We start from the raw sequence: 15,899 nt of genomic DNA, 5'->3' as shown, positions 1-15,899 counted from the left end.
TCGATCCCAGAACCCTGAGATCATGACCAGAGTTGAAGGCAGATGCCTAACTGACGGAGCTACTTAAGCGTCCCTATCATGGATATTTTTAAAAACCTACAACTGTTTATGTGTTTAAGCCCATGCCCCCTGCTAGGGTGTGGGCAGGCAGTTTGGGCAGAACCAAACACATTCATTCATTCATTTTAGCATGTGTGCAACTAAGAAATACCTACTGACTTCCTCGTATGTGTCACTGTTGCAAGCACTGGGGACACACCCCTTATCTTTGCAGGCTTTACCTTCCACTATGGGGGGAAAGCCAGACAAGACAGGGTAAAAGCATCTTCTCAGCATGCTGGATGTGGATATGAGCTGTCAACCCAAGGTTTGAGCCGGAGCGAGGGAGACGGTGTGCCCACACTGGAGGAAGTGGCTGGGATTGCAATGGTCCCATCCCTGCTTCCTCTTTGGTCTCCAGTTAAAGGTGACAGTGCTGGGTTTTGCCTGCAGCCCCCGACCAGCCCATTTCACTGCCCTCTGTGGGTAAATGTCTCGTGCTTTGTCGGGTGCTTTCAGTCGAAGGAATGTCCAGACACCGTCTGTCCTTCGGTGGACTCTTTCTGCATCCTGAGCTATCCATAGAGCAGGACTCTGATGCATATGGATTTGGGTCAAGGTCCATGGTGTGGACAGGGATGGGGGAAGTCAACTCGGACCCCTCCCCCAAGAGCGTTAACCTTAGGAACCAGAATAGCAGCCCATGTGACACGAGACAAGCAGGTCAAGCAAATCCATCCTTCTGTGTCTGACCTTCAGATGAGTGTTCATGCAAGAGGACGGGCTCCCCTCTCTCAATCCCCCCCTCAACGCCAGGCATCTTCTGGGTCTTCATCACAAGATCTCACAACAGGTCCATCAACAAACACAGGCTCTTGTCTGTGTGTTTTGTGCACAACGCCTGAGCAGGGCGTAGGGAAGGACATCACGGAGAAGAGACACCAAAACTAACTTTTGTGTTTAAAAAAGGCAATGGTGCTTATCCAAATAATTCCGAGATTCCCAGGGGATGCCTCGCACGTTGGGTGGGGCACGGGGGCTGTGCTCTTCGACGGGCTGTGGAGGCTGGCACATGTGGACCCCGAACGTTCAAGCCACCCACAAACTCACGAGGCTCAGCGGATAACCAAGCACTTTAATACACCTTTAAACACACCTGCCGAATTCTGGGCTTGGCACATGAACCCCACAGGGCGTGTGGTGGGTTCTGTAAGACCGCACACCTTCCCCGTCCCCTGCCCCTCTTCATCAGATCGCTACTGCCCATTTGCTACCAAGGACACCCACTATCGTGTGCACTTGTGCAAAATCTAATTTAACAGTTTATTTTTCACACAGATCCTAGTGAGATAGAACATATATATGCATGTTACTGCTGCTATTATCATGTAAGTACTGGGGTTCATGTATTATATGCATTCTGTATTTATCTATATAATATAATAACAATATATTACATAATATAACAGTATATAATAATATATTGCATAATATATTGTTGTCTACATATTACATATCCTGTATATCATATTAATTGATTTTTAAACAATAGATGTTATTTATTTATAATATATAGTTACATATAAATGTATAATTTATGTAGACTATATGTATGTAAATACATATCACAGTTATATTATTATATAGTAAATAAATAATATATGTATATATAAATATATAATACAAACTTATTATAAATACATAGATACTAAACTAGATACATAGATACATAGATACAAAACTAAATACATAGATGTAACATATATAAATATCAGTTTATAGCCTATAAATGTATCTATATGAATCTTTTAACATATATAAATATATAGATATCTATATAAATCAATATCTATATATATTTCTATATAAATCAACATGTAGATCAATATAAGTCAATATATTTATCTATGTAAATATCTCTATAAATATATAGGTATCTATCGTAATACAGATATATATTTTATTGTATTTATATATAAATATATAGATAATATACATTTACAAATATAATTTATAATTAATATAATTATACAAATGTACATATACAATTGTACATATAATTTGTAAATAAAATTTGTAAATAAGATATATACACAAATAGATAAATATGTAAAATGTAGGTATATTTATATATTTTTATTTATAAATATATTTCTATAAATATATATATTTATATATTTACAGGTATTATATATATTTATATATAACATATTAAAAAGTATATAATATGTATAAAATATATAATTAATTGTATATTTAATTTATTATTTATTTTAATTTTATTTTCATATATTATTAAATGATATTTAATGAATATTATTATATTTATTTAATATTAATTATTAAATGAAAATAGGTAACTTATAAGACGTTTATAATCATCTTGATACACAATGTATGTCTTTTTCCCTTTACCCTAATGCATTCCACTCACAAGACAACACAGCAGCCGTCGTCAGCTAACCTGCCCGATGTCCATTTGAAATTCTGCACCCCAACTTCTGCCCTCAGCCCCAAGGTCGCGTGTGCAAGGGAAGTACAAGCCAGACACGAAGTGCGCGGCCCTGCAACCCGCCATACGCCTTCCACCCACGACAGAGCTCCGCATTCTTTCACGAGTCTGAGGGAGCAGCGTAATTAATACACCACCCTCCGAGCAGGCTGGGGACGGAAAACCAATGACCACCTGCACCCAAATGCCTCACACAGCTGTCGAATCTCTCACTTCGCCGTCCGCAGAGAAGCTGTCCACACTATGCTTTGTACCAGTGAGGCCGAGGACATGGGACAGGTATCACGTTTGCACAGTGTTCTTGATCGGTGTATGTCGGGCACACCCTGAGACAGAACCCACACATGGTTCTTCAGCGTCAGCATCAACGCACTTGCATTCAAGGACGGTCCCTGGTCCCCGTCACAATCCCCAAAGAAAAGTCCTTCACGGGGTCGGGAGGAGAAAATTCTTCCTCTACCTCGCAGGGTCCTCCAGCTGGCTTAGGAATTAAATCAACATGAGACAGATTCGCAAGAGAGCAACAACCAAAAATCCCACAGAGCATTATTATGTGTGCACAGAGGCCCAACATTGAAATTTGAGACCCAGGGAGGCAGTTTTTCTGCATTTTCCATGAAGAGACAATATGTGGACAGCATGAAAACAAAACAAGCTTTTGGGAGCTGGAATGAGTCAGGAATTCTGAGCAGAATTTGGGCTGAGGCAGAGGAGAAAAAAATTATTTATTTGCACAACTTTCTCATCTTTAAAACCTCAGTTTCTGGTGATCAGGATGTCTTTTTACGTCTTAGTACAGGGAGGGTATTCTGTATACGGGAGATCTATTTCCTGTTCTCAGGGGCACAGAGGAGGGTCTGAGTGTCCTTGTCTTGGCTGTGTCTTTAGTAACTTCTATTTAAATAATGTGTTTTAAATATATACATCACATCTTCTTTATTTTTTTAAATATATTTCATGTTTATTTGACAGAGAGAGATCACAAGTAGGCAGAGAGGCAGGCAGAGAGAGAGGAGGAAGCAGGCTCCCCGCTGAGCAGGGAGCCCGATGCGGGGCTCGATCCCAGGACCCTGAGATCATGACCTGAGCCAAAAGCAGAGGCTTAAACCCACTGAGCCACCCAGGTGTCCCCTCACATCTTCTTTATCTATGAACAACGAGAAAAACATACAAACACAGGAACCCGCTTAAATACTCAGAACACAGCTATGGTTACCGTGGGGAGGGGGGTGAATGAAACCGGAGATAGGCCTTAAGGAGAACACCTGTTGTGCGGAACATTGGATGATGTATGGAATTGTCAGCTCACTATATTGTACACCTGAAACAAATGCAAGCCTGTATGGTAATTGTGCTGGAATTAAGAAAAAAGAAATTTAGAAAGATAAATAATCTATATGTCAAAGTGCTGCATGTTGGGGTGACCTGCCCTTGGCCCCCTATAAAAGAGCAGAAAGGACATGGAAAATCATGCATTGGGATTGGAAGATGCTGGGGATCGCGGCCGCGAAACCCACCAAAGGGATTCAGGTATTTTCAAAGAACCACCTACATTTGGTGCCAAGGGGAAGGCTATGGGGTGTGGAAGCGTTGTGTATAAGAGAGTGTGCCCCGAAGCCCAGACACTCCAGAAAAACTGTGTTTAACAGAGAAAGCAGGTCTCCTGTGAAAAGTTCGCCTTGGGTCTGCACTCCTGTCCTTGAAAATGTCACAGGAGGAACCGGGGTCAGAATATAGATGTATGTTTTTCCTAAACCTTTCCAAAACTAGGGTGCCACTGCTAGCTCCTGAGCAAAAAGAACTAAATTTTTTTAAATAATACTAAAGCCCCCAATTTTCACAGGTTATTAATCCCTTCCAATGATTTGTTTGATGATGTTTCTGGGTATTTTTAAAAGTTTATTATTATTATTATTATTTGCTATGATTCTGAGGACCTGACTAGGATTTATACAAACAAACAACAACAACAACAAAAAATCAAGGCCCAACTGAGCGGAGATTCACATGTACCAGAAAATTAATGGTGTGAGTGAAAATTCCCATCTTCAATGGTTCCTAAAGCTGCTTTTTTAAGAACCCCACAGATGCCAATAAGAAATGAGTAAATTCAATAAGCAAACACAATGTCTGTAAATCCCTGCTCCAGATAGACGTCCCGCGGCTACGGACGCTGTGTCCTTGAAACTGGGGACAAATGCATGAGACCCGGTGACGACTCACAAGGAAGAAATTCAAGAAAATGATGAATGTGGTCACATACACGCTTGGATTCTCGGGAACAACAAGCCACCCGATCTACACTGCATTATCAGATAGAAAACACAATCATGCTGCCCAGACGTCCCCTGTTAAGAGGTCTCCAAAACGGACCAGCTTCACTGCAATCAGGAAAAACAAAACAAAAAGCAAAAACGCGATTTGAACGTCGGATTCCATATCGCTATCATGCATCTCAAAAGCTCAGGGCGCACGTAAAGCCATCAGCAAACCACATCCATATGTATATACAATTATAGATAATGTGCCTGTGTTTGTAGAGGGGTTTTCTGTCTTTTTATTCCTACAGTATTTCATGTGTCTGTATAGAGATACATTGTATATATATTGTATACCGCGAATATGTAATTCTTACTTGTAATGAATTATCGCAGGATGTTGCACTTTTAGTGAATGTATCACGGAAAGAAACAGGAGCGTCTTTGCAAAGACAACGCCAACATCGTCTGTGCACGAGATGCCCCCACGCTCCAAGCAAAATGCTTGCAGGGAAATCAGAAAATGGATTTTTTGGTTTCTTTGTTTTTGTTTTCCAGCTTGAGGGTTTCAGAGCCTCGACGACGTAGAGCCTTCTGTTAAGGGCCAGGTGTGCACCGTGATGGGAGGGTCAGGTGTGCACTATGACGATGTGACAGGCTGACATTGTAGCTAGAGGTCCACCATCACGGTAGCGAACACCTCCCTCCCCTGCACACAGTTAACTCTTTCTTTCCTGATGGCGAGGACAGTGAAGGTGCCGTGTTTCGGGGACCTTGGCCAGCATGGTGCAGACCAGGGAACTAACGCACCATGCTGGTTCTCAAGGACCCTGTGGCCTTCATCCTGGAAGCTGGTGCCCTTTTATGGGTAGGGTATGAGGACCCTCCAGAGAAGGGTCCCTCCATCAGGACAACCCGGTGGTGACGCAGCAGCTCCTTCCCCAAACCCACATCCCCTCCTGATGCTGGTCCTGCTGACCGGTGCTGAGCTTGAGGGCACAGGACGGTCCTGCTGCCCCAGAAACCGAGGGGAGACGCCATTGGCCCAGAGCTGACACATGACCATGAGGACTTGCAAAGGTTGCTGGGAAATGTAGTTCATCTGGGAAGGCTTGTGCGTAGCTACAGCCCTGTGGATTCTGAAAACAGAACAGGGTATTTTTGGGGGGGAACCTGCATTCTCGAATACTCTGTGTTTTGAGCTAGTATCGGCAGTTTTGACTTCCTGATGTCAACTTTTCACCTGAGTCTAAGAGAGATCCTAAATGTTGCAATAAGCCTGATTGTACTAATATTAACCAAAAAGGCTTATTTGTATCTTTTCCCTCTCATGGCCCCTGCAGCCCTCACTATGCACCAGGCCCGACCGGGAATGCTTGTCACGCATCAGCTCACGGACCTGCACCGCTTGGGGGACGCGGAGCCCACCAGGATGCCCGTTCTCCAGGTGGCGCAACTGGACGCCCAGAGAGGTCGTTGAACCTGCTTCAGGTTGCACAGCTCGGAATGCAGGCGGCAGCCCGTGAACTGGTGAACGGAGCCTCAGCGTCCGGAAACCAATGCCGACCCGTCTCAAGGCTACGTCCCTCGGGAAGCTCCACGAGTCCCCCGTCCTTTCCTGTAAACTGGGGACCCACGTACCCGGCATGTAAGTCACGGGCTCACGAATGTCTTTGGGCGGCTGTGACAAGTTCTGCAAACGCAGTGGCTGTGACCACAGACTCGGAGTCTCTCTGTCTCTCAGTCCTGGAGACAAGAAGCCCGGGGTGCGGGCAGAGCAGGGATGCACTCCGGCAGAAGATGGTAGGGGATGGTCTCCTCCAGTCCCCTGCCCAGCTTCTGGCCGGCACTCCGCTGGTGGCAGCTCGGCTGGTGGCAGCTCCGCTGTGAGCTCTGCAGCATATTCTCCCCGCGTGCATGTCTGCGTCCAAATCTCCCTTCAGACACACCAGCCCCACAGGGCGAGGGCCCACCGTCGTCCGAGACGACCTCAGCTGGTGATTTCTGCAGACTCTCCTTCCAAATAAGGTCGCATTCTGAGCCGCTGCAGGCTACCACTCCAACATGTTAACTCGGACGTGCATACATGTGTGTGTGTGTGATTTGGTCTTCCCGCTTTACAGGCCACATAGCAGCGGCTGGGACCACGCCTCCCCCCCTCCGCCCCTGGAAAGCCGTGCATGGGGTCACGGATACTCGGCTGGGGAGGAGGGAGCAGAAGTGCTTTCTAAGTGCTTGCAGGAACATGGAAATAAAAGCACACATCCCGTAGTGGTCACCGTCCTCTTGCCCTGCCTGAAATCTGATTCCAGGCTTTGCTCCGTTCCAGCCTGGCCCCCCGAGGCACACTCGAGTGCCCAGGAGGAGCAGGGGTGTGTTGCTTGTTAAAACAGGGTCCGGACTATCTGTTCCACGCTTCACAGGCACGTAGACTGGACCGTAGGGTCATTTGTCTCTTCTTTCTAGCAGGGAAGCATGCCTTCCTGGTGGCCTGGGGGGTTCCTTAAGGGCATATGCTCCCCGCTTGGAACTAATCTGACACTCTGGGTCAGTCATACCTCAGTCATCAATCAATCCATCCATCAAATGCTTCTGCTCTATCAGACCTACCCTTCCCCCTGCAAAAGACAGGCCTCCAAGGGCGGATGATTCCAACATGCTTATTCTAACTGGATTGAACATTAACCCATTTCCGCTTCTCACTTGGGTGATTTTCTTTTCTTTCTTTAAAGATTTCATTTGTTTATTGGAGACCGAGAGAGCAGAAGCAAGGGGAGAAGCAGGCTGTGGGAGACAAAGCAGCAGGCTTCCCACTGAGCACGGACTCCATTCCGGGACCCTGGGAACATGACCCGAGCCAAAGGCAGACGCTTCACCCACGGAGCCACCCAGATGCCCTACACCTGGGTGATTTTCATCCCCCAAACCCGTAACTACATTCACGTGTCTACCATCCGTCCTATTCCAAATGGCGCTGATGACAGCGCGTCCTCCTTGGGAAGGCCACAGGGGCCCAAACACCTGCCGTGACCCTCGGAACAGAGCAGACACCGCAGCGGACGCAAACACACCCCATAACGGACACCCAACCCCGCTCAGGATCCCACTGATGCGATGCCTGCTAAGCTGCGTAGACAGCTTTGTGAGTCTGGACCTGCCCTGTGCTGTCCCCTGTGCTGGGGGTTACAGAGAGCAAGGACACGGCAAGCCAACCGGGTTTGTTTTTTTTTTTTTTCTTTTTTTCTTTTACGTTTATTTAGAGTGATGAAAATTTATGTATGACAGGTACAGGAAAAAAATACAAACTAGATGGATGTACGTCCTTATAAATGCGTCCATAGCATGTCGGTCTGATTGCAAAGGTGCAAACGCGTGTGTCCGTGCACGCCCACACGCATTCACACACGCCTTCAACCCCCGTCACGAGAAACCCAGCACCGAAACTCACATCCACGAAACCTCGCGCGCGAGGACATTCCCGTCCTGGGAGGAATGTCGGGCGGCCGTCTTGAAACGACTCTAGTCACCCATGCATCCCGGACGCGAGACCCCACATCGAGATTCTGGGCTGCAAATCCCTTTGGGTTTCTGGAACGCTTTCTTTAGGGCTTTCTGCAATCGGCACCCCTCCTGTGGACTAGGTCTGTAAGCCTGCATATTTGGGATTTTTCTGGGTCCTCTCCACGAGATGCAGAGGGCATTAATTGTTTTTATTCTGATATTTAGGGCAAAGCCCAAAAGTGCTCTAAGCATGTACCTAAGTCGAAGGAACCTATACCCATAAGCCCCACACTAAGAAAAATGATGGCCTCGCACAAAGGACAGAAACCTACAGGGCATCACATGGAAACTGATACGAGAGGACCGTCAAGAGACACACATCGCGATCGCTGTCCCCTGTTTTCCCAGCAATCCCGAAACCTTAAGATTTCACAGGAAAAGGAAAAGCATCCTAAGGCCGCTTCCCCCACCCCTGCCCCCCACCTCCCGCCCCCGAGACGGCTTGCACTCGAGCAACTGTGCATGCACAATCCCGAAAGCCAGCCTCGGCACGTGCAGGTCACGGACAGGGCAGAGAGGGCTGATCCAAGCCGTCCCCAGGGGTAACAATCCCGCATCCCACAAGAGCCAAACTAGCGGGCACTGGAGGGCACTGGAGGGCACTGGCCCTTGGATGGAGATTCACCCTGCACCAAACTTCCGCCCAGAGCTTCCTGGAAACCATCCCCCACCCCCAGTGGTGTTCCCGATACCCCTGAAGAAGACAGCACCCATGTCCTGGGACCCTGCACTGTGCTTTGGGGAGACACGCAGGGGTCACCCACATGCACGTCCTGCAGGCCGAGGTAGCGCTGGGAACCCAATCCAGAGTCGGCATCTGTCCACGTGCGCGATCGAACCATCAGAGGAAGGAAGAATCGTTGTTCAACCCGAGGAGGAACCCGGTCAAGCTCAGGAATGCACCGTGTCCCGCGGACTGGGGATGCTTTCTGGGCCAAACTGAAGCCACGTCAGGGCGGCGGGTGACGTCGACGATGAAAGGAAGCGTCCCAGGAGCCGCCAACGGCATTCCTGTCTACACCGAGCGTCTCCCCAAGCGACCGCTGGATCTCCCAACCCTCACACGTGTGCTGGTTCTGGAAGGGAAGACAGGGAACAGCATGTCACACCGAGGGTGAACTGACCCACTATGTCTTTTGGGGTCACAGCTAATTTTGGCACAACCCCCTTTATGGATGTGGCTCCATTAACCTTCAGAACCTCAGAAACGGGAGCTTTTATTACTTGCAGTCGAGCAAATAAAGCCAAAGCGCCATGCTCAAACAGTCCACCTGTTGTTCTGTATGTGGCCCCAGAAGTGTGTCCCCAGAAGGTGTGGCAACTTCAAAGGGGGGGGGCTGTTGCACACGTCCAGTTCCACAGGTTGTGCACTGCAACACATCCCCCTTCAATTTGCCAAGACAGAATGTCACAAGTCCTTCTGCTGATAGGAGACCTCCCGGACCCAACCTTACAGCTGGGCAAAGTCGGTGTGAGGGGGTAGAGCCAAGCTCTCTGTAATGCTGAGACCCTCCCCCACAGCCACGTCTCGGATGAAAGCCTAGATGGAACCACCGTGGTCATACGTGCTAGACGGTTTGCAGGTCTGGCAGCCGGCATGACCAGGTAGCTCCGGCACGAGTCCTGCTCATCTTCGGAGGGTCCCCTACTCCCGTGACAGGAGGTGTGCCTGACTGGGGTCTAAGGACCCTAGTTTTACAGACAGGAAGACAAACGTGGTGTCCATGGGACCCAGGGACGTCATCCCTGAAGAAGAGGTAGTGGAGGGGACGTCTGAGGGCTCAGTCGGTGAACCCTCAGGCCACCATCTTAAGGTCCGGGGACTGAGTCCCACATCGCACAGGGCGCCTTGCTCGGCGGGGAAACTGCTTCTCCCTCTCCCCCTGCACGTCCCCCGGCTCCTGCTGGCCCTCTCTTGTCCTCTCTCAAATAAATAAGTAAACTCTTAAAATAAATAAATAAATAAATAAAAGAGTCACTGAAAAACTAGTCGGGATGTTTCTCTAGTCTCCAAAGAAGCAAAGAGAGCGTCCAGATGGGAAGAAACAAAACAACAAGAAAAATCAAACAAAAAAGGCCACCATCTCCGATACACAGGGAGACCGTGATCCGTACTGAAAAACAACGCAAAGCAAACCAAACAAACAAACAAAAAAATGAAAACAAAAACAAAACAAAAAACCCTTTAACTGTAAAAAAAAATAAAATAAAATAAAAAATAAAAAACTAAAAACAAAAACCATAAAAACCCAATTCAGGTCTACACTGATGGGTTCCGAAACGCCCGCGTATCCATGTGGAAGGAGGAACCCAAAGTCACGCCATGTGTCTGTGATGATCCACGAATGCCCAGACATCTGAGGGGTTTTCCAGAGGCTCAGTTTCCCCCCAGGCTTTTTGGGGGGTGGGGAGTAGGGTGAGGAGTAGGAGGGGCGGGTGTGGTGTAGACCCGAGCTCCCCAGGGTCTGGATTTGGTCAGTACTGCCCGTCCGCCAGCAGAGGGAGGCCCCGGGCAGGTTTTGGGATTTTTGCAAGCCTCCCTCAAACACCCTTCCGTAGGGACACAAAGGAGACGGGGTGAGTGCACCCCACACACCCCAGATGGAGTCCTTCCAGGCTGTCTGCTGTCGGGACCACATGTCAACACTCCCTCAGCTGACCTCTGTCCCCTACAGCCCTCTCTGTCCCTGGACCCTCCCTGCAAACAGGTCCTCAGCCCAACACCTGCCACCTTCGCCCCCTAAGGAGGTGTGATTCTCCAAACCTAGGATCCTGGATTCCCCACCCCTAAAAAAAAAAAATCCTGAACTAGGAAGCCACAGTGGCCCGCCACCCATTTCCCAGGGGGGAAAATTTGCAGGAATTCAACAGAAAGCCTTCCAAGTCTGTCCGTCCATAATTTTGTTTTTGGAGAGAAAAACAAACACGGCAGGTTCCACCGAACCAGTTCCCGAGTCCCTTAGGATCTACAGAAACGGTGTCAGCCCACCTGATGGCAACCCCAATAGCATTTCAGTCTACATGCGTGACTGGCAGAAACACCTACTCTTGCCAATCCCAAAGCTGCTGAAATAATAATAAAAGAAAAAGCATTCCCCCTTGAAGACCCAACTTAACACCACATCCTGAGGCGACGCTCCTCTATGGGGCGAACCCAGAAAGAACCCAGCCCAGCGACAGGCTCCAGGAGGTGTCTGCACAGAGCCCCAAACTTGCCGTTCGTCCTCAAACAGTTCCTCATGCGGTTGCGTTGGCAGTAACCGGCCGCGGCACCCACCAGCGTGACCACCAGCACGGACACGACCGGAGACACGATTTTCGCTACCGTGTTACCTGCGGGATGGAGACACCAAAGAGGGGCTCAGGAAACAGCACGGCCGGCGAGGGCGGCGAGTGGTGCAAATTATCCCATCATCTCCGCTCGGGGACTTCCCAACCTTAAATGCACGGAGTGGGGGGGGAGTAGGGAGAGGAGAATATAAGTATAAAAATAAAGAAAAAGAGGGGTACTTGGGTGGCTCAGGGGGTTAAAGCCTACGCCTTTGGCTCAGGTCATGATCTCAGGGTCCTGGGATCGAGTCCCGCATCGGGCTCTCTGCTCAGCGGGGAGCCTGCTTCCTGCTCTGTCTCTGCCTGCCTCTCTGCCTACTTGTGATCTCTGTCTGTCAAATAGAAAAGTAAAATCTTAAAAAAAATAATGAAAAATAAAAATAAAGACAAAGAAGGAACAAGGAGTCCTGAGGAAAGGAATCTGCTTTTACCCCATGTGGAGATTATGGACGGTGTCTTTTACCCCTTCCGGACGTTCAAGCCAGAGCATTGGAACTAAGAGTCATGCGATTGCTTTTTTTGTGGATTTGTTGAATGGGGTGCAGTTGAACCTTTTTGGAAGTACAATGCTTATATTTTTGCAATAAAAAATAAAAAATAAAAAAATAAATATTCAACACACACGTGGCCTGATAGAGGGGCCTTCCAAGCTCTCCACAGAGGCACGCACCAAACCTGACACCCCTGAGACAGGCTTACAGCCTACACTTTGGTGTTTCTGCCCCGGGACCTGGCCTGACAAAAGCCCACGCTTCTGAGAAAGAGGAAATCACAGCTTCCCTTGGCGAGAGTGACCTGTGTTGTGTATCAGAGTGGGTCAAGCAGCGGGTGTGCTGTTGGGCTGCATATGGGGCTGCCATCGGACCTCGGCTTGGACACTGCCGCCTGCAGGAGGGACAGCTTGCCCCCTCCCCACCCCAGGCTGGCATCGGTCCGTCTGTCTGGACGCAGGACCCTACACGTTCCATGCAACAGCCTGTGCGCCGCCTTGATTTCTGTCTTGGGATTTGTCCCTCCAGAGCCCCAGCTTGGGTGCCAGAGGAGAACAGAAGGGCGGGATGTCCTCCCAACACCAACACAGCCAGGCAGCAAGGAGCTACCCCGAGGCCGTGCACGCGCACCGAGGCTTGGGGGCTGGAAAGCGCACGCGTACTTCTCCCCGAGGATCCGTGACGCACAGAATCCCCGCGTGGGGCAGGGGGAAGCGCATTCAGCTTCAACGGGAACCCTGGATGGCTCAGAGGCTACATTCTGCAAGCAAGGGGTGACCAGCGTAGGCCTTCTGGCCTCCACCCGTGCCTTGTCTGACCTGCTCTGGAGCGGGCGGTGCATTTCTAGGGCGCTTCCTGAGGTTGGAATGTCCACACCAACGGCCCATTCCCCTTCTTGGCTTCCTGCCTGTGCGTTTTCTCAAAGTCCAAGAAGCCCTGGGTAGCACTTGGACAAGGTCCACGAATTCCACGCTGCGCTCAGAACCTTGAGGCATCCTCCAGCCCGAAACCCTCCCTCCTCCCTCCTGCTCCAAGCCCCCAGGGAACTGAGCCACCCAGAGAGGCAAACCGCGTTGCTCAGGACTTCCCAACCGAAGAGCCACTGGTCCATGAAAACCCTCGCGGGCCCGCCCAAAGCATGTTTTTATTAAAGACGGGACTGCACGGAGCCATTACCCTGTGGGTTCCCGTAGGTCGAGTATCCGTCTCCGCCTGTAAAGGGGAAGGCACAGGGTCATGGGTTTGCCCAGCAGAGTTTCCACCGCCAGGAGCCGCGGGGACGCTGGGCAGGCAGCTAGAAGCAGCGGGAAGCGCCGCGGACGGACGCGGATCTCCGAGTGCCTGCGGGGAGCTTACCTTCTCCCGGAGGAGGGGGCGGACACAGCCACAGGAAGGGTTGTCCGAGGGGCTACATACATGGTGAGCAGTGCCAGGGGGCAAGGGAGGGACGAGGCAATGCATTTTTCACTCCTGGTGGGGGCACTGGATATGCGCACACGTTTGCGGGCGCACGTGCGCGCAGCCACACTCATGCTCGTGCGCGCTGCGAACGGGTACATCCATGCGCGCCCCTCCACCCACGCGCACGAGCACGCATGAGCATTCATGCTTGTGCACACATGGAATCATAACGTGTACGCACACCATCACTCATGCACACGGCACTACCCGCACGGACACCTCCACCCCCGGGGGCGTGCACACCTCCACGCAGGCAGATCACATGCGAACACACCTGCAGGCACACACAAGCCCCACATATACACACATGCGCACATCCACCTGCACGCACACACACGGTGCACACAGAGAGACACACAAACATCTACGTGCAAATCCCTATGCACAGACGCACACAGACACACACATGTGCACACGAGGACACATGCCCGTGTGCATTAGCAAGTAGACACGTGTGTGCAGCCACATGCACAGGAAGGTACACACACGCATGGACAGATGTATGCACACATTCGTCCATGAACGTCTGCCCTGCCTGGCACGCACCTATTTGCACCCACACACACACTGACACACACGTTTGCGCACAGGGGAGCACGAATGCACGCGTGCACACACACACATATTTCAGTTGCAAGCAGGGCTTACTTACTTCCTGGCAAGAAAGTAAGGTGTCACGGCATGCAAAGGTGTGGACGCGAATCAGACCCTGCGGGGCCATTCGTTTCCACGCCGGAGACAATAGCAGAAGCTTCCCGCCAGCGCCCAGACGGGGTGTTAGTTCTCCCCAAGGACAGTTTCTCCGCACACAGCTCACAAGAAATAATTCCTTTACCATAATTATTTCCGTAAGATTTGGGTCTAGAGCGCCCTCCTCCTGCAGGACAGAAAGAGCACGTGAAACAGAAGAGAACCCTCCAGAACATTGGGCGACAAGGTTCAGAAAACCAGCACAAGCGGAACTTCCAGGCCAGCCTCCCCGTGCAGAGGGAAGGAGCGCAGTCACCACGAGGTGGCCACTGACACCCAGGGAGCAGGAGCTGAGGTCAGCCTACAAGACCTGCGGGACGCCAAGGCTTCCCCGGACACCCTCTGGAGCCTGTGGCCAAGGGCACACACCATGCTCGCGCCCCAAGACCGGGGGCTGGCCTGAGCTCCCGTGCAAACACGCTTTCCAAGAGGCCAGCCCGGGGCGTGCCGTGGGGACAGACCATAGACATCCGGCCACTGAAACAGAAAGATTTCTAGCACCTTCTTCTCACGTCTGGAGACCCATTTCTCAACCAAGGTATCAGAGGACAAACGAAATGCATGATGCCAATTTTGTTAACTTGGAAGTGGGAGTGTTTTTGCAGGTGCCGAGGGACTGCCTCTTCCGAATGGATGATACGGGTAACACGTTAAGCCGTGTCTCCCTCCCCAAAATTCATATGTTGAACGCCTAGCTCCCCGGGACCTCAGGGGGGGACTGTGCTTGGAGGTGGGGTCTTTAAGGTAAAACGAGGTCACTAGGATGAGGTCACGAGTCTGTTAGGCTTGGTGCCCTTTGTGCAAGAGGAAGGGGTGTGCCCAGTGCATTCCGCCACCTCCAGGGAGACGCTGGTGGACGTGGTCACCTGCTCCATGAACCTAGTCCTCGGTACTCATCTGAGAGCTGACTCAGCCTGGTGCATCTCAGCGCCCCCAGGACAGGGGTCCAGGCACAGACAGGGCTGCATGGTTTTTCTGCACTCGGGGAGAGATAGTTCCCCAAGAAATACTGACATGGGATCAGAGTCCTGATTCATTTCCTAGGGAGGAAATGTAGGTATCCTTAGGGCTCCCAGGAGCACTGCTAGACAAGTCCTAGGTTTCCTGCTTATGAATCCAGCAAAGAACAAAACAGCAGGCTCTAGAAAGGACCCTCCAGGAGGGAGAAACTCCAGAGATGCGTGCATGGGGTAAACACATTCCCGGATCAGGACACCTCCCTGCCCTGGAGGGATGTGGGGCATCCTCTGACCCTACAGTGTTCCCCATGCCTGCTTATCAAAATACTGGATAAGCTTTAGTCCCAGCATTTGCACAGAAAGAGGATGATGGGGGCATCACGTTGGCACACTGAGTTTAAAACAGACACCTCTTGACCCCATGCAACTAGGACCCTTCACACATCCCCTGTCCCATAGAAGCGTGTGCACATTGTAGGGACAGCCTTATGGGGATGGGGCCATCCATAGGGTGACAGGGATCTGCCCCTTAAAGCAG

General features: G+C 50.3%; 1 protein-coding gene across 3 annotated transcripts in view; it reads right to left on the bottom strand.

The window, feature by feature from the left end:
* The window catches only part of XG (Xg glycoprotein (Xg blood group)), a 191,436-nt gene that overhangs the window by 151,292 nt on the left and 24,245 nt on the right, over positions 1–15,899 (bottom strand). For 2 of the 3 annotated variants that reach the window (XM_059158534.1, XM_059158535.1), the window contains 4 exons: positions 14,488–14,529; positions 13,368–13,403; positions 11,587–11,703; positions 8,596–9,446 (listed from right to left, as the gene is read on the bottom strand). In XM_059158534.1, the coding sequence (XP_059014517.1) occupies positions 9,430–9,446; positions 11,587–11,703; positions 13,368–13,403; positions 14,488–14,529 (212 nt within the window). In that variant the 3' untranslated portion in view covers positions 8,596–9,429. Of the gene's footprint in view, positions 1–8,595; positions 9,447–11,586; positions 11,704–13,367; positions 13,404–14,487; positions 14,530–15,899 lie in introns of those variants that run through there. The other variant, XR_009350094.1, reaches the window with a different exon arrangement.

The sequence above is a fragment of the Mustela lutreola genome, chromosome X, assembly GCF_030435805.1.
Source record: "Mustela lutreola isolate mMusLut2 chromosome X, mMusLut2.pri, whole genome shotgun sequence".
Taxonomy (NCBI): domain Eukaryota; kingdom Metazoa; phylum Chordata; class Mammalia; order Carnivora; family Mustelidae; genus Mustela; species Mustela lutreola.
This window is presented reverse-complemented; position numbering and strand designations above follow the sequence as displayed.